Genomic DNA, 16,884 nt, shown 5'->3' with positions numbered 1-16,884 from the left:
TTGCTTCTTGGGTCTGTTTGCTTGGAAAACCTTTTTCCCTCCCTTTACTCTGAGGTGATGTCTATCTTTGTTGCTAAGGTGTGGTTCTTATATGCAACAGAATATTGGGTCCTGCTTACGCATCTTCTCTTAGCCAGTGGGTTTTTTTTATTTTTTATTTTTTATTGGAGAGTTGAGTCTATTGATGTTGAGAGATACTGATGACCAATGATTGTTAGTTCCTTTTATAATAATGTTGGTGGTTGTAGTGTATTTGTGTCCTTGTCTTCTTTTGGTTTTGCTGAAGTGAAGTTATTTATATCCTGTGTTTTCTTGGGTATAGTTAACCTCCTTGGGATGGAGTTTTCTTTCTAGTATCTTCTGTAGGGTTTGTGCATAGATATTGTTTAAATTTGGTTTTGTCATAAAATATCTTGTTTTCTTTATCTATGGTAATGAAAGCTTTGCTTTATAGTAGTCTGGGCTGACATATGTAGTCTCTTTGGGTCTGCAAGACTTCTGCTCAGGCCCTTCTGGTTTTTATAGTTTCTGTTGAGAAGTGACATGCGATTTTGATAGGTCTGCCTTTATATGTTACTTGGCCTTTTCCCTTTACAGCTTTTAATATTTTTCCTTTGTTCTGTACATTTAGTGTTTTGAGTATTATGTGGTGGGGGAATTTCTTTTCTGGTCTAATCTATTTGGTGTTCTGTACGACTCTCGTATGTTTAAAGGCATCTTTTTTTTTTTTAGGTTGGGGAAGTTTTCCTTTACTATTCTCTTGAGAGTATTTTCTGTTCCTTGGAGCCAGGAATCTTATATTTCTTCTATTCCTCTTATTCTTAGGTTTCATCTTTTAATGGTGTTCTTGATTTCTTAGATGCTTTATGTCAGGAATTTTTTGATTTAATATTTTCTTTGACAGATGTATCAATTTCTCCAATTGTATCTTCTATGCCTGAGATGCATCCCTCCATCTCTTGTATTCTCTTGGTCATGCTTACCTCTATGTTTCTGTTTTCTTCCCTAAGTTTTCCATCTCCAAGATTTCCTTGGCTTGTGTTTCCTTTATCGATTCTATTTTCATTTTCATGTCTTGAAGCATTTTATTAATTTCCTTCACTTGTTTGATTATGTTTTCCTGTATTTTTTTGAGGGATTCATTCATTTACTCTTTAAAGTCCTCTACTAGCTTCATAAGAATAGATTTAAGGTCATTTTTCTGTGTGTCAGCTGTGTTAGGATATCTATAACTTGTTGCCATATTGCCATGGTTTTTGTTGATTGTGTTTTTACACTGGCCCTTACCTATCTGGTTGTTCCTGGTGTTGGCCGGTAGTTCCCGGAGCCTGCTGGGCTTCTCGGGCATGTCAGAGGAGCTCTAGTTGTGGGCAGGGGTGCTGGATTGCCTACAGCTCTGTTGTGCTGATTGTGTCCCAGCTGGACCTATAGGTAGGGAATTAGTGCATGGGTTTCTAACGTGTGTGATTCTGTGAGGTCCTGCTGGTCTTCTCAAAACATTTAGTAGAGCTGTGACTAGTAGGCCGGGTGTGCATATCTCTGGAATCCCAGAGTCCTTTTCAGGATGGCAGGAGTAGCTAGGAGGTCAGAGGGTGGTACTGTACATATCTGGCCCTGGGGAAACACCAAGGATCACAGTAGTTTAGGAGTCCACAGCACAATTGCCCTGAGGGCAGTACATTCCTGTACTAAGACTCTGCAGAATGCCCCCATCTTGGATCGGGGAATCCTGTATCATCCTCCTAGCGAAAACTTTTACTTAGGGTCTTGAGAACTGCTAATGTTCTACAATACACACACACACACACACACACACACACACACACACACACACACACGTCACCGATGCCAGCTGTTTGTGCTAACAGAGGAAGTACTTGATGGAATGATGTCTGTAGAAACAGGAGTTAATTTGAAGTTGACAGTGTCTTCCTAAGTAACTTGTATATTTGTGTTAATCTCTTGTAGTGATGAGGAGACAGATCTTAATTCCCTCATAAAGTCTTGGTTGAGAAATCAGCCAATTGAATACAGAAGTAATCTTGAAAACTGGATTGCAGATTATTTTTCAAAAGCTTTGCAGTGGGTTTTGAAGCAGGTGAGTTGCCCATGGTATCTCGTGATGAGTGCAGTGTGAAGTGTCAGGAGTTGGGCCTGCTTTTGCTCTGGTGTGGTAGCTCTGCTGGGACTGGGGTGTGGAGTAGATGCCAGCACTGCTGCTCCTGTCCTGTCCACTTATGTTACTTTAACTAGCTACTCCTACAACGGCTTCATTTTTGTGTCTATAGAATCCTGCTGAGTTTACATAAAAAGCCTGAATGCTTGAATGTTTTTCTCCCAGTAGAGAAACAATCTTGTTTCATTTTACTGTTAATAATTACCCACATGCATATCATGTTAACTGCATTATTAAGCTAATACTAAAATTCAAAAGGGACAGTGAGTTACTTACAGTAATATTTGAAACATTTGCTTATGCAATAAAAATAGATCTCTAAAAATATGAAGTCTAAGCTAGTGAGAACCTTCCTTCCTAGAAAAAGGTTTATCTGGGGCACGAGAGTACCGCATGAGCACCCCATCACCTTTCACTAACACAGAGGAAAACTGCTGTCTTGGAGTGCTCCACCATGAGGCATGAGTACAAGAGTGCAGTGGGTTTCCATGAAGGCTATTTTTCATGTTATTAATTTTATGAAAAATGTAAACATATTAAACAGAGAATCAACAGTTTCTTCGTGGTCAAATGACTGTCAGTCTGAACTTGATCTAGATATTGATCAAAAATACCTAAAAGTTGAAAATTCGTTATAGTTTTTGATGCTTTTTATATTTGCTTTTTTCCTTTGTGAGGATGAAAGCTGGAGAAATTAAGACAAGTGTTAAAATATTACAAACTAATTAGTTTCCCCAGTTCTTAGAGAAGGAAGGTTTCCCTGCTTCCTGAGCCTGAAGAAGGTGTTTCTCCTACTTATTTCTAGCCCCACGCCCGTTGTTTGCATTTACCTGTCATGCCTCTTAGTGAATTTTCAGTGCAAGTTTGCTAATCGAAGTGAGTGAATAGGGCCCTCGTGCTGAGATTTCTGATGTCTGCGTCTTGCATCTTTTCTGTAGATAAATTATTTCATTCTAGCAGTGCCACCAGATCTGCTAGCTTACGTGATGTTAATGTCTGTGTGAATGTTTGAACGAAGGTGTAATTCTAGATAGCATATACTTAGTTATGACATTTGATATGAAAGGGTAAGATGATTACGTTCTAGAGTAGATGGAGGAGAGGGGAACAATAAGTAGGTTATGTTTGTACGTTTTAGTAGTTACTGTTAAGGCAGGAAAGAAATCTTGGCTTATAGTTTTAGAACCTTTAGTCTGTCCTGACAGGGAAACAGAGCAGAGTTGATGGAGCTCATGGCAGTTGTAGATTGTGGCTGGGGCGCCTTCCATCACTGTGCTCATGTTGTTTGTTGGCAAAAGGAAGTGAAGAAAACAGGCCAAAACCAGGGGTGGATGTTAGTGTAAATAAGGGTCGCCTTAGAGCTCAGCTTGTACCACCTGTTAAAGACTGTATCTTAATGATACTTCCACATTGGAGACAGGCCTCAAAGCACAAAACTAACACACCTTGGCAATTGTCTGAAGTTTTTAAAATATGTATGATGTATATTCTTCAAGTTGAAGAAATACGTCATGTATATATTTGAGAATCCTGGCACTTATAGTTGAGATTTTGTATTTTCAAGTACGTATGTAAACTGAATAACATCCGTACTTCCTATATAAGAGAGAGGGATGAATGTGAAGGGATTTTGGCAGAGGTCTGTTGATTTGTATGGTTAATACCTGTCTTTCCCGCCTTGGTTCCATGAATTGTAATCAACAGAATGACTATGTGGTAGAAACGAGTTTGGTTGGGACAGTGATGAACGGTTTGTCCCACCTCCATGGATGCAGAGATCATGACCAGTTTATTATCAATCTCATACGAGGACTGGGTGGAAATCTGAATATGAAATCACGTCTGGAGTTTACCAAGGAGGTAAGTAACATTTTCAGCCTCTTTTCAGCCATAATTCTCAGCTTTTCTTGACCCTTAACTTACAATACACAGTGATATAACTCTAAGTTATAAATTCATGCATGTTGGTAGACTGACAGGACATCTTTATCTGTATGGGTCTGCTCGCATGTTCATGTGTGTATATATGTTTCTGTATATCAAACTTAGAATATCTTAAAATTTTATGGAATTTAATAATAAGCTAAGGCTGGGAACATAAAAGTGTAAATGAGGTTTGAACCTATTTAGCCATATAAATGTGTTCCATCATTTTATTTAGCTTTAATTGTATAAGAATACAGTTTTAAGATTATCCTTTAGAGTAGAATATTGTTAGAACTTAGAGAAACTAGGGTATTTAATTATTTCTTTAATGATGTCAGATTGTATTTGAAACAGTTGGTTAGAAAGCCAATTTCTATATCATAAGGGACTTTTGTTTTCTTTTTAGTTTGTATGTATGGGTGTTTTCCTACATGTATGTCTATGCACCATGTGTGTTCTTGGGCCTGTGGAGACCAGAATATGATGTTGGATCCCCTGCAACTAGGGGTATAGATAAGTGTGAGCCTCCATACGGGCACTGAGAATTGAACGTAGGTCCTCTGGAAGAGCAGGCAGGGCCCTTACCATCACTCAGGCCCCGAAGGGACTTTCTCTTTTTGGAGTAATTAAGTAAGACCAATTCAGTGTTCCATTCACTATTACTTAGTGATGTCGTTTGTTGCTTTCTCTGCCATGTTTGCTTCCCTGTGGCTGTGTGTCCTCTTGCCTCTCACTGTTACTGTTGAACACCTGTGTCTACACTGCTCTGAAATACCTGCATGTTCAGGTAGCCGCTGTCAGTGTTGAGGAGAAAAATTGCTCATCAGTGCTGTGGGTGTAACTGAAGTCAGTCTTGGTGAATATTGGAAATAAAGGGCTTTAGCATGTTTGAAGTCTGCAATTTGTGAGACAACTATTAAAGTTAGACATATTTTATAATTTTATAACTTAATGTATAGATACCTACCAAATTGGTATTTTTGCATATATTTTTATTTTACTTCAGATCATATTGAGGTAAAATACTATTTTAATTTTTAAAGATTGATTAGAAGTATTGTATATTTAAACTTTTTTTCTAACAAGGTGATTTACTATGATATTTACTTTGATGAATATGTAAAAAATCCTCATTAAAACATTTTCCTCTCAAGGTCTTTAATTGGGCCCGGGAATCCCCTCCAGATTCTCACAGACCAATGGATACCTACTATGACCCAGATCGAGGACAGTTAGCATCCTACGTGCTGAAGAAGCCAGAAAGCCTGACAGCTGATGACTTCAGCAGTGGCCACATCCTCCCTGTCATTCAGACTCCTGACATGCAGCGAGGTCTAGATTATTTCAAACCTTGGCTTAGTTCTGATACTAAACAGCCATTTATTCTCGTAGGACCAGAGGGGTGTGGCAAAGGGTAAGAAAATGCTTTCAGAGGTACATATTGTGAATTTATTTCCTTTCTCCCCAAAGATTTGAAAGCTCATAAGCTTATATTACATGTTTTTGGTTAATAAGCATGTAGACTTTATGAAGCACACTATTCATTGTCACTTCTTGTTAGTCCTCCTCCCGAGGGTCCAGCCGGTGGGGGAGGACAGGGGGGTCCAGGCTGAGGGGTTGAGAGGCACTGGGTCACCACACTACACAGACACTGGGCGTTGGGTGAATGCAGTCGAGGGCAGGCCAGTGCAGGCGGTTTATTCCCGGAAGAGAGAGCACGTTAGATAGCTTTGGGTGACTAATTGGGTTCCTCCACACCATCTCCGATCCCGCCGTTGGTTGTTCGTCTCCGGGCAGGCTCCGCATCAGGCCACTCACTCTCCACACTACTTCCACAGTTATGTCAGCTGAAGTTCCCCTGGCCGTGAGCCCCAGTGGTCTCTTGCCAGGAATGTCCACAACTTCCATTTAATAAAAAATGAATACAGAAAAGACTGTCATTTTCTCTGCCAGATTGTGTGGTTGTATAAAATACATACAGTCACAACAGAAGCTAAGTCCATGATATACACTTACAGATTATGTGCTTTAGCTATAAATTTAACACTTGAGTGCAGCTATCTTAAAAATAGTGTCTAGCTTAATGCAGGCCACCTGTGTTTTATGCCCACATTATTTATGTTTTAGAGGTAAACCTGAATTATTAGTTTTACATATATGTTGGCAGAGTAATAATTTTAAAAAAATCTATTCAGTCAGGGTAGTTAAGAAAACAAAACTCCTGTGGATTTTAAAATCTTTACATGAACTGTGGGCTAACAAAACTAATATATTGTATATACCTTGTAAATCTGAAGTTAGGAGATTTACAGGAATTCTAGGAATACTTTAAAATACACATTTTCTAACCAGTTTAAAACTTAGAGAGTTACTTTGGTTGTTATGGAAGCCATATCTATATTCGTTATTTTCCTTCTCAACATAATCTAAAATAATTTAGAAAAAGATACCAGTTTCACCTTGAGTGCTAGGAGTGTTTTGTTAGGCACATTTTCCCAGTGAGATGTCACCAGTATCGCCTGTCTCTTGTGCGATGTCACTCAGGGTCTTTTGTCTCTCGTAGGATGCTGCTCAGGTATGCCTTCTCTCAGCTGCGCTCCACGGAGATCGCCACAGTGCACTGCAGTGCTCAGACTACTTCTCGGCATCTTCTGCAGAAACTGAGCCAGACCTGCATGGTAATCAGTACGAATACCGGTCGAGTATACAGACCAAAAGATTGTGAAAGACTTGTTTTGTACCTGAAAGATATCAACCTGCCCAAGCTTGATAAGTGGGGGACCAGCACTTTGGTGGCTTTTCTCCAGCAGGTAAGTTTTGCCAAGCTGACACGTTTACCTGTAATTGGAACCAGTATTTTTTCTTATAGATACAAAATCTGCTTTTCTTCTCTTTTTTAGTTTTATTTAGCACATATCAGAATTGAAGTTCATGAAATAGTTAAGTCTGTTTTAGGTTAGTCCTTCCCCATTTGGAATCTGTTACTTTCCCTCCCTACCTAATTGGGGAAATGTAGGGGAGTCAGTGTCTGCTATTAGGGAGGTTTTCATGTTTGGCGTGTTTGGCTGTGGTTGCTCTGACAGTCGTTACCTTTCCTCTGTGGGCCTGGGGGTGCACACCCCCTTTCCTTCTTGGCTTTGTGTCACATGTTCTTACTCACTGTAAAACATTTATTCCTGTACGTTATATCATCTGAAAAACCCTGATTTTTACAGCTCGCTCTGTATGGACTATGCAGCTGTAGATTGATAATATAGTTATAGCAAAGCCTGAAATAATTTTCTTATTATTTCTGGACTCCTAGCCTTTTTAAAATAATTGCTAATAGATTTATTACCAATACGTCTATTTGGATTTTACTGTTAAATGGAGCGCACAACATTTTGAAAGGGGACAAATCAGATAACATTCACTGAATGCAGGGTAGAACAATTCCATTTTTCAGGATATAAAACTTTAAAATCTTTCAATCTTAAATTACTGAGTTAAATAAAGGTTGATTGTTGTACTTAGAAGTAATTTAAAATTTAGATAATACTGTATGTCATCATTAATCGATGGTCCAATTGACAAGATTTGTAATGACCATACAGAGAAATCTCTTGGTCGGTGTGTGGAGACTTTCTCGAATTGTTTGGTAAAAGCAGGAAGACCCACTCTAAATGTGTACAGCACTGTTGGCCTTGCCGGAGCCCTGACTTCGTCAAGTGGTGCAAGGATCTGGGCGGCAGAGTTTGTGTCACCGTCTCCCCGACTCTGGGTGCAGTGGCACCAGCAGTTTCCTTCCAGGCTTGCTGGGTTGGATTGTGTTCTCTTGAACTGTAAGATACAAATTGTCTGAGGTGGCTTGTGTGAGATACTTTGTCACAGCAAGGAGATAAGGGACCAGTGCATGATCTTAATATGACTAGAGTGACCTAAAGGGCATTTGTTTACATATAGGTGCTGACATATCAGGGATTTTATGATGAAAATCTGGAATGGGTTGGTCTGGAGAACATTCAGATTGTAGCTTCCATGACAGCTGGAGGAAGACTGGGGAGACACAAGCTGACCACAAGGTTTACGTCTATTGTTCGTCTTTGTGCTGTAGAGTAAGTATCTTAGTAATGCAGTTTTTGTTTGCTTGTTTGCATTTTGTTCAAGATACTCATCAAGAATATTTCAAAATATAGAAATTGAATGGGTAAGCCTATAAATTTCTTTTGGCAATGGTTTAGAGTATGTAAGGTCTTTATATAAGGAGATAAAGCTGTCTATCCGAACCCCTAAAGGTCAGGAACAGTTGCAACTGTAGCTTTAAGTCTGTGTTTACTTTTTAGTTAAAAAATAACATAATATGTAGTACCTGATGATGTGGTGTTATGTAATGTTCTGACATATTATCTAATGCTGTGTCAATTTAAATATCTGCATTTATCACTATGATGGAAACACTCACTTCTTTCTTTTGAAGTGTTGGAGATTAATTCTGGGACCTTACTCTTACTAGGCAAGTGTCCCCAACCTTACAAAACCCCTTCCTTTAATTTTATGAGATTCACAGTACACAATTACTACCTCTAATTTCATACCAGACCTTCTTGCTCCTGTCCAGAAGCAGCTTCATCTCATTATCAGCATTTCCCCAAACTTCTTACCTCTTTACTGATCGCGGTCTAGTAAAGATCATTCCGCTCTCCAGTTGTCTGAGAGCAGCATTTTAGACTGTGACAAAAGTGCTGTCTTGTCTGTAGTTCTGTGCTTGGCTGTTTTGTTTAACATGATGCTTTCCAGTCCTGTCCATACTGTGTGAGATCCCTGGGTTTCATTTGTCTGGCTCACTCTTAGTCCCTTGTGTGTAGGCACCACGTTACTTTTCCTTTATTCCTCAAGTGATGCATGCTTAGCCTGTTTGTATTGTGGGGGGTCATTCTGAATAAGGCTGCAGTGTCCATGGGGTGCAGGTGGCTCTGCAACACATTTCTTTTAAAGGTGTAAAGTTGTACATTTTAGACATGAGGGTTTTATATATCTCATAAAACTAATATTGCTTAATTTTATGGAGATAATTAAAAGGAATTGAATCTGATGAAAAGCAAGTTAGGTCACACGAATTGGGATGGCATCCATCTCATCCATCTGTCCGTCCTTGTGATCATGGATGTGACTGCGACTCCTGAGTCCTATGTTCCTTGCCCTGGCCCTTTGTGATTTTTCACCTTTCACCTTTGCAAGTTCCTGCTACCTACACTTTATCTGTAAACACTGCCTTTATTGAGATGTTACTGTTGCCAGTTAATCTACATGGAAGTCAATATTGGCTTGTGTAACTTATTTTCTTAGTCTACCAGCCTGGGTTGCTGCCCTGTTTATAGGCTTTACTTAACTCAAAATGTGTTCTCTTAAGTAAAATATCCTGTTCTAGTCTGAAGATGAGTGGCTTTTCAAGGTTTGCTTTTAAATAGTTTGACGAGAATCTTCTATAAAGCTTTCCTGTCGTGTAGAATAGACACAGAGGGATCCAACTGGGCTTTTCAGAGAGAGAAGGGATGAGTCTGTCCTGCTCCCTGGGCAGCATCAGAGGTCTGGCTCTCAGAGCACTGCAGTCTAAAAACTTACACTGTTATATCCTAATGTCAAAATAGTAATTTAGGATATTGATTTATTTCCACTTTTTTTCTTATCTTTCTTCTTTAGCTACCCAGAACGAGAACAGTTACAGACAATCTATGGAGCATATTTGGAAGCAGTTCTGCACAAAAATCTAAAGAATCATTCCATTTGGGGTTCTTCATCAAAAATCTATCTCTTAGCAGGCTCTATGGTGCAGGTATATGAACAGGTATGTATAAGCTTGTGTTGTAGTTTCTAGGTCTGTTGACTTCATCCTGGTCTTCATGGATGTCCTGACTTTTCTTTCTTGTCAAGATTAATACAGTGTGATTGATGTCACAGTAGCAACACATTTAAGCTGTAGACTGCAAGAGCACAGACTGAATAGCTGTGTGTGTGTGTGTGTGTGTGCACTTGCTAGTTAAGAGGAAGTAAAATTTGAACTGAATTAGAAAAAAGTAGAAAATCAAAGTATTTGAAAATGAAATTTTGTTAGGTAAAAGGAATAGTATGCATAGTGTTTGAGGAAGATGCTCTTACAAGGCTGGGTAGAAGGAGGGGAGAGTAAGTCAGAAAGGACAGGTCACTTTAAAACCATACATATACTTACTTGTTGAACTATCAGGATGCCAGTAAGATTAATGACTCCGGCAGTGGGATGGGAGCTGCCCTTTAAGCTCTTTGATTTTCTCAGAGGCTTCCTGAAGCTACAGCAGCATTCTGGAAAACTCATAACTAGAAAACTTTTGGAGTCATTTTATTCAGTTTTCTGGGTTCTTTAGAATTTCAACTGTTATATCAACTTATTTATAGTTTCTATAGCAGCACTCCTGCCCCACCCCAACCTTTGGGAGTATGAGTAATATTTTAAAGTGCATAAGTAGCTGGACATGGTGGAATCAATCCTTGGATGGTTGAAGCAAGAAGATTGCCATGAGTTAAATAGTGAGTTCTAGGCCAGCCTGGGCCATATAGGGTGAGACCCAGGCACAAAAAGTATATAAGTATATAAGTAAAATGTATAGGAAAATTATGTAGGATAATTTAAAAAAAAATCAGTTCTATTGAAGATTTACTCACAGCTAGAAATTGGCCTCTTTGTAAGTTGACCGGAAATATATATGGAAATCAGCTGATTGCACTGTTTTCTTTTCCAGGTGCGGGCCAAATTCACAGTTGATGATTACAGCCACTATTTCTTTACACCCTGTATTCTCACTCAATGGGTTCTTGGTTTGTTCAGATATGATTTAGAAGGAGGTGAGTGGTGTCAGTGTGTGTGTGTGTGTGTGTGCATGTAATTATCCTATAATTTGTACTCATAGTAGAAACATTAAGTACTGTAGTAAAAACTATATTTAAAAATGACCATTATTACATTAAATTTAAATACTTCATTATGTTTATTCATATTAAAAGTAATTTATAAGTGAGTATATACAATGTGTGTCCTTTATAAGTGGATATTAGAGAAACAATATATGGTAATCATACAAAAATCTGTACACCTAAAGAAGATAACCAAAAGGAGGATGCTTAATCCTCATTCAGAAAGGCAAATGGGATGAATATTGGAAGAGAATGAAAACAAGGAACAAGTCAGGAGCCTACCACAGAGGGCCTCTGAAATATTCTACACAGCAGGGTATTAAAGCAGATTCTGAGACTCATAGCCAAACTTTGGGCAGAGTGCAGGGAATCTTATGAAAGAAGGGGTAGATAGAAAGACCTGGAGGGGACTGGAGCTCCACAAGGAGAGCAACAGAACCCAAAAAATCTGGGCCCAGGGGTCTTTTCTGAGACTGATACTCCAACCAAGGACCATTCATGGAGATAACCTAGAACCCCTGCACAGATGTAGCCCATGGCAGCGCAGTGTCGAAGTGGGTTCCCTAATAAGTGGAACAGAGGCTGTCTCTAACATGAACTCAGTGTCTGGCTCTGTGATCACCTCTCCCTGGTGGGCGGAGAGCCTTACCAGGCCACAGAGGAAGACAATGTAGCCAGTCCTGAAGAGACCTGATAGGCTAAGCTCATATAGAAGGGGAGGATGACCTCCACTATCAGTGGACTGGGGAAGAGGCATGGGAGGAGATGAGGGAGGGAGGGAGGACAGGATTGGGAGGGGATGAAGGTGGGGGCCAGAACTGGGATACAAAGTGAATAAATTGTAATAAATAAAAGAATTTAAATAAAAAGAGAAGGCATTATAAATTCTACTGAAAAAAAATATTTTCTTTTTCTAACCTGTTTAACACAGTACAAATTTGATCTTAGAAAAGACAAAGTCATTTCCTTTTATAGCCAAACCATTTCAATTATGCAAATTGAAAATAGTAATTTTATTGAGCAATTATATATGGTATTTTAAATATACAAATTTATTAAAGGAATGTATTGTAACCTTTTTTCCATTTCTTCTGTTTACCTGCTGCCAAAATTATGGTATGTAGATTCTCACTATATTTTTATTTCATAACATCATATTAAACAATAGCACTTGAAAATAATTTAAGGCTCACTATAATCAAAGACATTTTTGCCTTTCTTAGGGTCCTCCAACCATCCATTAGATTATGTGCTAGAAATTGTAGCCTATGAAGCACGGCGCTTGTTTCGGGACAAGATTGTTGGTGTGAAGGAGCTGCATTTGTTTGACAACATTTTAATGTCAGTGTTCCAAGGCGACTGGGGCTCAGATATCCTAGACAACATGGCAGGTAACAGAAGAGAGCTCCTGTCAGTGCACACTTGTCCAGGGGCTTTGAAATGTTGTTTCTGACCACATGCATGATTCATTTTTCAAGAAATAAAACTTAGGGTGATTTCAACTTTAATTTTTTCCAAAGAGAAGATGCCTTGCCACTTTTGCTAGAATTCTGCAATTAAAATCCAAACAAAATATAATATTCAAACTTGTTGTTCAAGCTTGTTGTTATTCAAGCTAGTATTCAAGCTTGTTGTTGTGTGTTTGTAATACAGTTTTGTTTCTCCTATAGAATTTTCACTAATGATGTAGCTGGTTGTGGTGGCACACACATAAACTTCAACACTTGAAAGGCAGAAGCAGGAATGTGGCAAGTTTTAAGCCTGCTCCATTCACAGAATTGGTCTAATCTGGTTAGAGCTCAGTAGGAAGACCATGTCCTAAAATATTAAAAACAGGGAAAAGGAGCTGGGCATGGTGGTGCAGACCTATGATTTCAGCCCTCAGAGAGGTAAAGGCAGGTGGATCTTTGAGTTCAAGGCCAGCCTGGTCTACAAAGTGAGTTCAGGAGAGCCAAGGCTGCACAGAGAAACCCTGTCCTTGAAAAACAAAAACAAACAAACAAACAAAACCAACCAAACAAAAAAAAAACCTAATCAGATACTAAAAACTAAAAGTTTTAGTATCTGATTAAATATGAAACATAAAGGCCAGTGAGAAATTTCTTACTTGATTATCAAGACCTTTTGCCTAATGGGAAAAGCATTGTTTTTTTTTTTTTTTTCCTGTAGCTACCCATGTCATCTGAATAGGATACTGTGTTTGTATTTATTCCTAGCTTCCTCAGTTTTATGTGAACAGCTGTATTGTATTCAAAGCTGTGTTTGCTTTATAACCAAGATATACATTGGCAGCCACTGTGGGAGCAGGCATGTAGTGGAGGGGACTCCAGTCAGAAGCCTGTGGTAAAGACAAGGAAATGTTTCCTAATACAACAGTTATCCAGCTAGGCACGGTGTGAACAAATATTCATGTAATATGCCTATGTACTTTGCATTCTAGATGTGATATAGGTCCTAGGGACATAATTACACAAGTCCAAGGAACTATTGAAAGTGAGGTTATTGGGATTGACTGAAAATTTTTTAGATATTTCCAGTGATTTGGAAGAATGTTCGAGAGACACCAAGACAAGGTTAAGTGTTGTAAGAAGGCTGTTGACAGTTCAGCTCAATTTTAGTTGAGTGGATCATTCTGGCCTGAAGCTATCTGCCCAGGTGGGAGTGGCTTTGTTCTTGAAGTCAGACCACTTCTCATGATGGACGTCTCAGTCAGTAGTATCTTCGTTGGTAAAGTCCCTTTGTGCTGTGTATCTATACTTCCTTGGGTGTCCAAATCCTCTAGAGCCAGGGATTTTCAGAGCCAAAAAACATCTATTATTCTCAAGAGCCTTTAGTCGAATGCCAACAGTGTGACTATCACTGCTTTCAGTTGTAACAATTGGTAACAATTAGATGTCAGGAAGATCCAAGGAAGCTTGTGGTAAAACTAGTAGTTACAATGAAGCATAGAGGGTTTTAATGTAACTTTTCTAAATGTAGAAGAGATGGAAAATAATTCTTGTTTAAGGAAGTTACATGAAAGTATGTATTAAAAAATTATAACATTCATTCATTGCTCTTATCTGGAATATCTTTCCACACTTTTTCACTCAGTATTTTCATTCTTTAAAACCTACTTTGGCAAATGGAGTTTGGCAGTACAGGCCTGTAGTCCCACGTTCTGGGGAGCAGAAGCAGGAGTATTTCAAATTCAAGGATAGCCTGAGCTACGTAGCAAATTCAGGGCCAACCCATGCAACTAAATGTGACCCTGTTTCATAACATAAAAACCGAATAACTTGAACGCATAATTGCCAAGGAAAAGTTATTTATTGTATGTTAATAAATTAGTTGGTTTTGTTGTCTCTTCACAGCAATAAAACAGTGACTAAAACATCTAGTGAATGAATTTATGAACTGAATATCCATCAAGTAGTTGTCAATATGAGATTAATCTCGATATAAGTTAGTAGGAGACTTTGGGTATATGTAAAAAGTAAATCCACAAAAAAGATAATTATAGCAGGAATATTTAGAAATAATAATAGAAGGCAGAAACAGAGTCTGTGGCTTTAGGGGTAGGAGCTTGTGGATATGGGAAAACCCTCCTCAGAGATGCAGGAAACCTTGTTGGGTGATGTGTGCATAGCTGTGGATCTATAGTAAAGCTCTATTGCTTGCAGTGGATTTCAGACCCTGAAAATAGTGACGGAAAGGAGGTGGTGGATACAAGAGGAACTTGGGGCGTAGGCCACCACAGGGGAGGTGGCTGTGATGAAAATAGTGATGGAAAGGAGGTGGTGGATATAAGGGGAACTTGGGGACTTAGGCCTCCACAGGGAAGGTGGCTGTGATGATGGGGCATGGGAGAACTAAGCCTGTTAGGGGAAGAAAGGGGCAAGTTCAGTTGAACACTGAGTCCGATTTCCTCTTAAGACGATGTGAATATTCCTGTAAAAGTAACAGAAATTTGGGGGATTTTTGATTTCTAATTAAACTTTGCTTATTAAATTTTCTTTAGGTTAGGGTCCTTGGTGAGATCAGTAAATGTGCATTCTTTTATAAGTAGCATTTTGTGTTTGTTTTGTCAGTTTTATATAAGCTTTTTTTAATTTATACATTTTATGTGGAAAATTTCTTAATTAGTCACTTTTCTTTTTGCTGTGATGAAATACGAGGTAATAGCACTATATGTAAGACTCTTTTTGGCTCAGCATTTCAGGTTATGGAGCATCATGGCAGCAAGTCAGGGTGGCAGCTGCACATTGCAGCATAGTCAGGATGCAGAGGGCCTTGGTTGAAGGGAGGATACTGCCCACAGCTAGGACGGGTCCTCCCACCTCTGCTAAGTAATCCAGAAAAGACAAAAAGGCATTCAGATGCTGTCTCCTAGGTAATCCTAGATAATTTCCAGTTGACAGTATAATCATTACAGTTATGTGGAAGCAAGTGAGATTAACTATTAGTGGATTAGGGAATAACGGGGAAGTTAGAAAAAAGCCACTTCCTAAGTGAAGAAGGAGAAGTAGTGGTCTCATGGGGAGGGACTCCTGTGGCCCCACCCTTGGTGGAGTTGATTCTGGTTGGAGGAGAGTCACTTTCTTTGGGGATGTGCCCACCGAAGGGTTACCCATGCTCTAGTGGATAACTCCACACCCATAGTCATTGGGCAGCACTGGTCAGTCTCTGAAGTCATTAGGAACAAAACAACAAAAAGAGAATGTGAAGCCGGAAGAAAATGGATGCGGCACTAAGGGGAAGAAGGTAGTAGGGGATCAACATGACCAAAAAACATTAATAAATGAGTGAAACTTTCAAATCATAAATATATTTAAAAAGCTTAAGAAGAGGGTCTTGAATATAATGAAAGTATTTAAGCCAGTTCTCAGGATGATTTTAGTATTATAAATTGTGAATTTAGTGTCTTTACTGATTTTATTGATCTTTCAAGTAATCACATTAATTTAGTGTAATCCACCATTGTTTTTCTGGACACTGTTTTATTTGGACTGGTAAAAATAATTTAGTAAGTAATGTGGCGACTGGTTCTCTCCTCACTAGTGGTATGTATCAACATGTTTTCTGCAGATAGCTTCTATGTTACATGGGGAGCCCGACACAGTTCAGGAGCAAAGATAGCTCCAGGACAGCCATTACCTCCCCACGGGAAACCACTTGGGAAACTGAGTTCTGCAGACCTGAAGGATGTCATTAAGAAGGTATTATGGGAATCGTGCCTGGGAGTAAGGTGTGGCTATAGAGGTAGGGTATTGGTTGGAGTACATGGAATGAAAGATCATAAAACAGACAGAATTCGTCCTGCTCTTTAGAGTTTAGTTCATTCTGTAAGACATGACTAAATTTATAGATGCATGTAAAATTACTAAGATGCCCTTTAACAACAACATTCCCATTGAGAATAGTGATTGGAATGCACTCCTGCATCGGTGAATGTCACACCTCAATATCCATGCCACCTGGTGAAAGAGCAAATGGGCGGGCTCCAGGCTGGCAGCATCAGAGTGAGGTTCATCGGGCGAGGGCTGGAAGTTCTGAATCTTTGTCTCCTGTAGTTTCTTCCTCTGTCTCTCTTTTGCCCTTCCTTCTCCTTCCCTTCTCCCTTTTCTTTCTTCCCACGCTCCCTGCAGCTTGCTCTTAGTTTAGCTGTAAGGAAGAGGAAACACTGTGGCACGTGTGTTCTTTTCCTTGCGTATGATGTGTATCTGTGGGAACCCTCGGAGGCCAGAAAAAGTGTCAAATCCACCAGAGCTGCAGTTACGGGTGGTTGTGAGCTACCCTACATGTGTGCTGGGAACCAAACCCCAGTTCAGTTGGGGTGCTGCCCAATAGAATTGAACTTTTTTGACATGAATTTTTTT

General features: G+C 39.3%; 1 protein-coding gene across 2 annotated transcripts in view; it reads left to right on the top strand.

Annotated features, from left to right (window-relative positions):
• Dync2h1 (dynein cytoplasmic 2 heavy chain 1) overlaps positions 1-16,884 on the top strand; it is a 202,259-nt gene that overhangs the window by 50,945 nt on the left and 134,430 nt on the right. For both annotated transcript variants that reach the window (XM_021652837.2, XM_021652836.2), the window contains exons 40-48: positions 1,969-2,098; positions 3,881-4,036; positions 5,257-5,516; positions 6,666-6,912; positions 8,045-8,196; positions 9,782-9,926; positions 10,855-10,957; positions 12,250-12,417; positions 16,094-16,224. In XM_021652837.2, coding sequence (XP_021508512.1) covers positions 1,969-2,098; positions 3,881-4,036; positions 5,257-5,516; positions 6,666-6,912; positions 8,045-8,196; positions 9,782-9,926; positions 10,855-10,957; positions 12,250-12,417; positions 16,094-16,224 — 1,492 coding nt within the window. The remainder of the gene's footprint in view (positions 1-1,968; positions 2,099-3,880; positions 4,037-5,256; positions 5,517-6,665; positions 6,913-8,044; positions 8,197-9,781; positions 9,927-10,854; positions 10,958-12,249; positions 12,418-16,093; positions 16,225-16,884) is intronic.

The sequence above is a fragment of the Meriones unguiculatus genome, chromosome 1 (genome assembly GCF_030254825.1).
Source record: "Meriones unguiculatus strain TT.TT164.6M chromosome 1, Bangor_MerUng_6.1, whole genome shotgun sequence".
Taxonomy (NCBI): Eukaryota; Metazoa; Chordata; class Mammalia; order Rodentia; family Muridae; genus Meriones; species Meriones unguiculatus.
The sequence above is the reverse complement of the archived record's forward strand: the minus strand, read 5'-3'. Positions and strand labels throughout refer to the sequence as shown.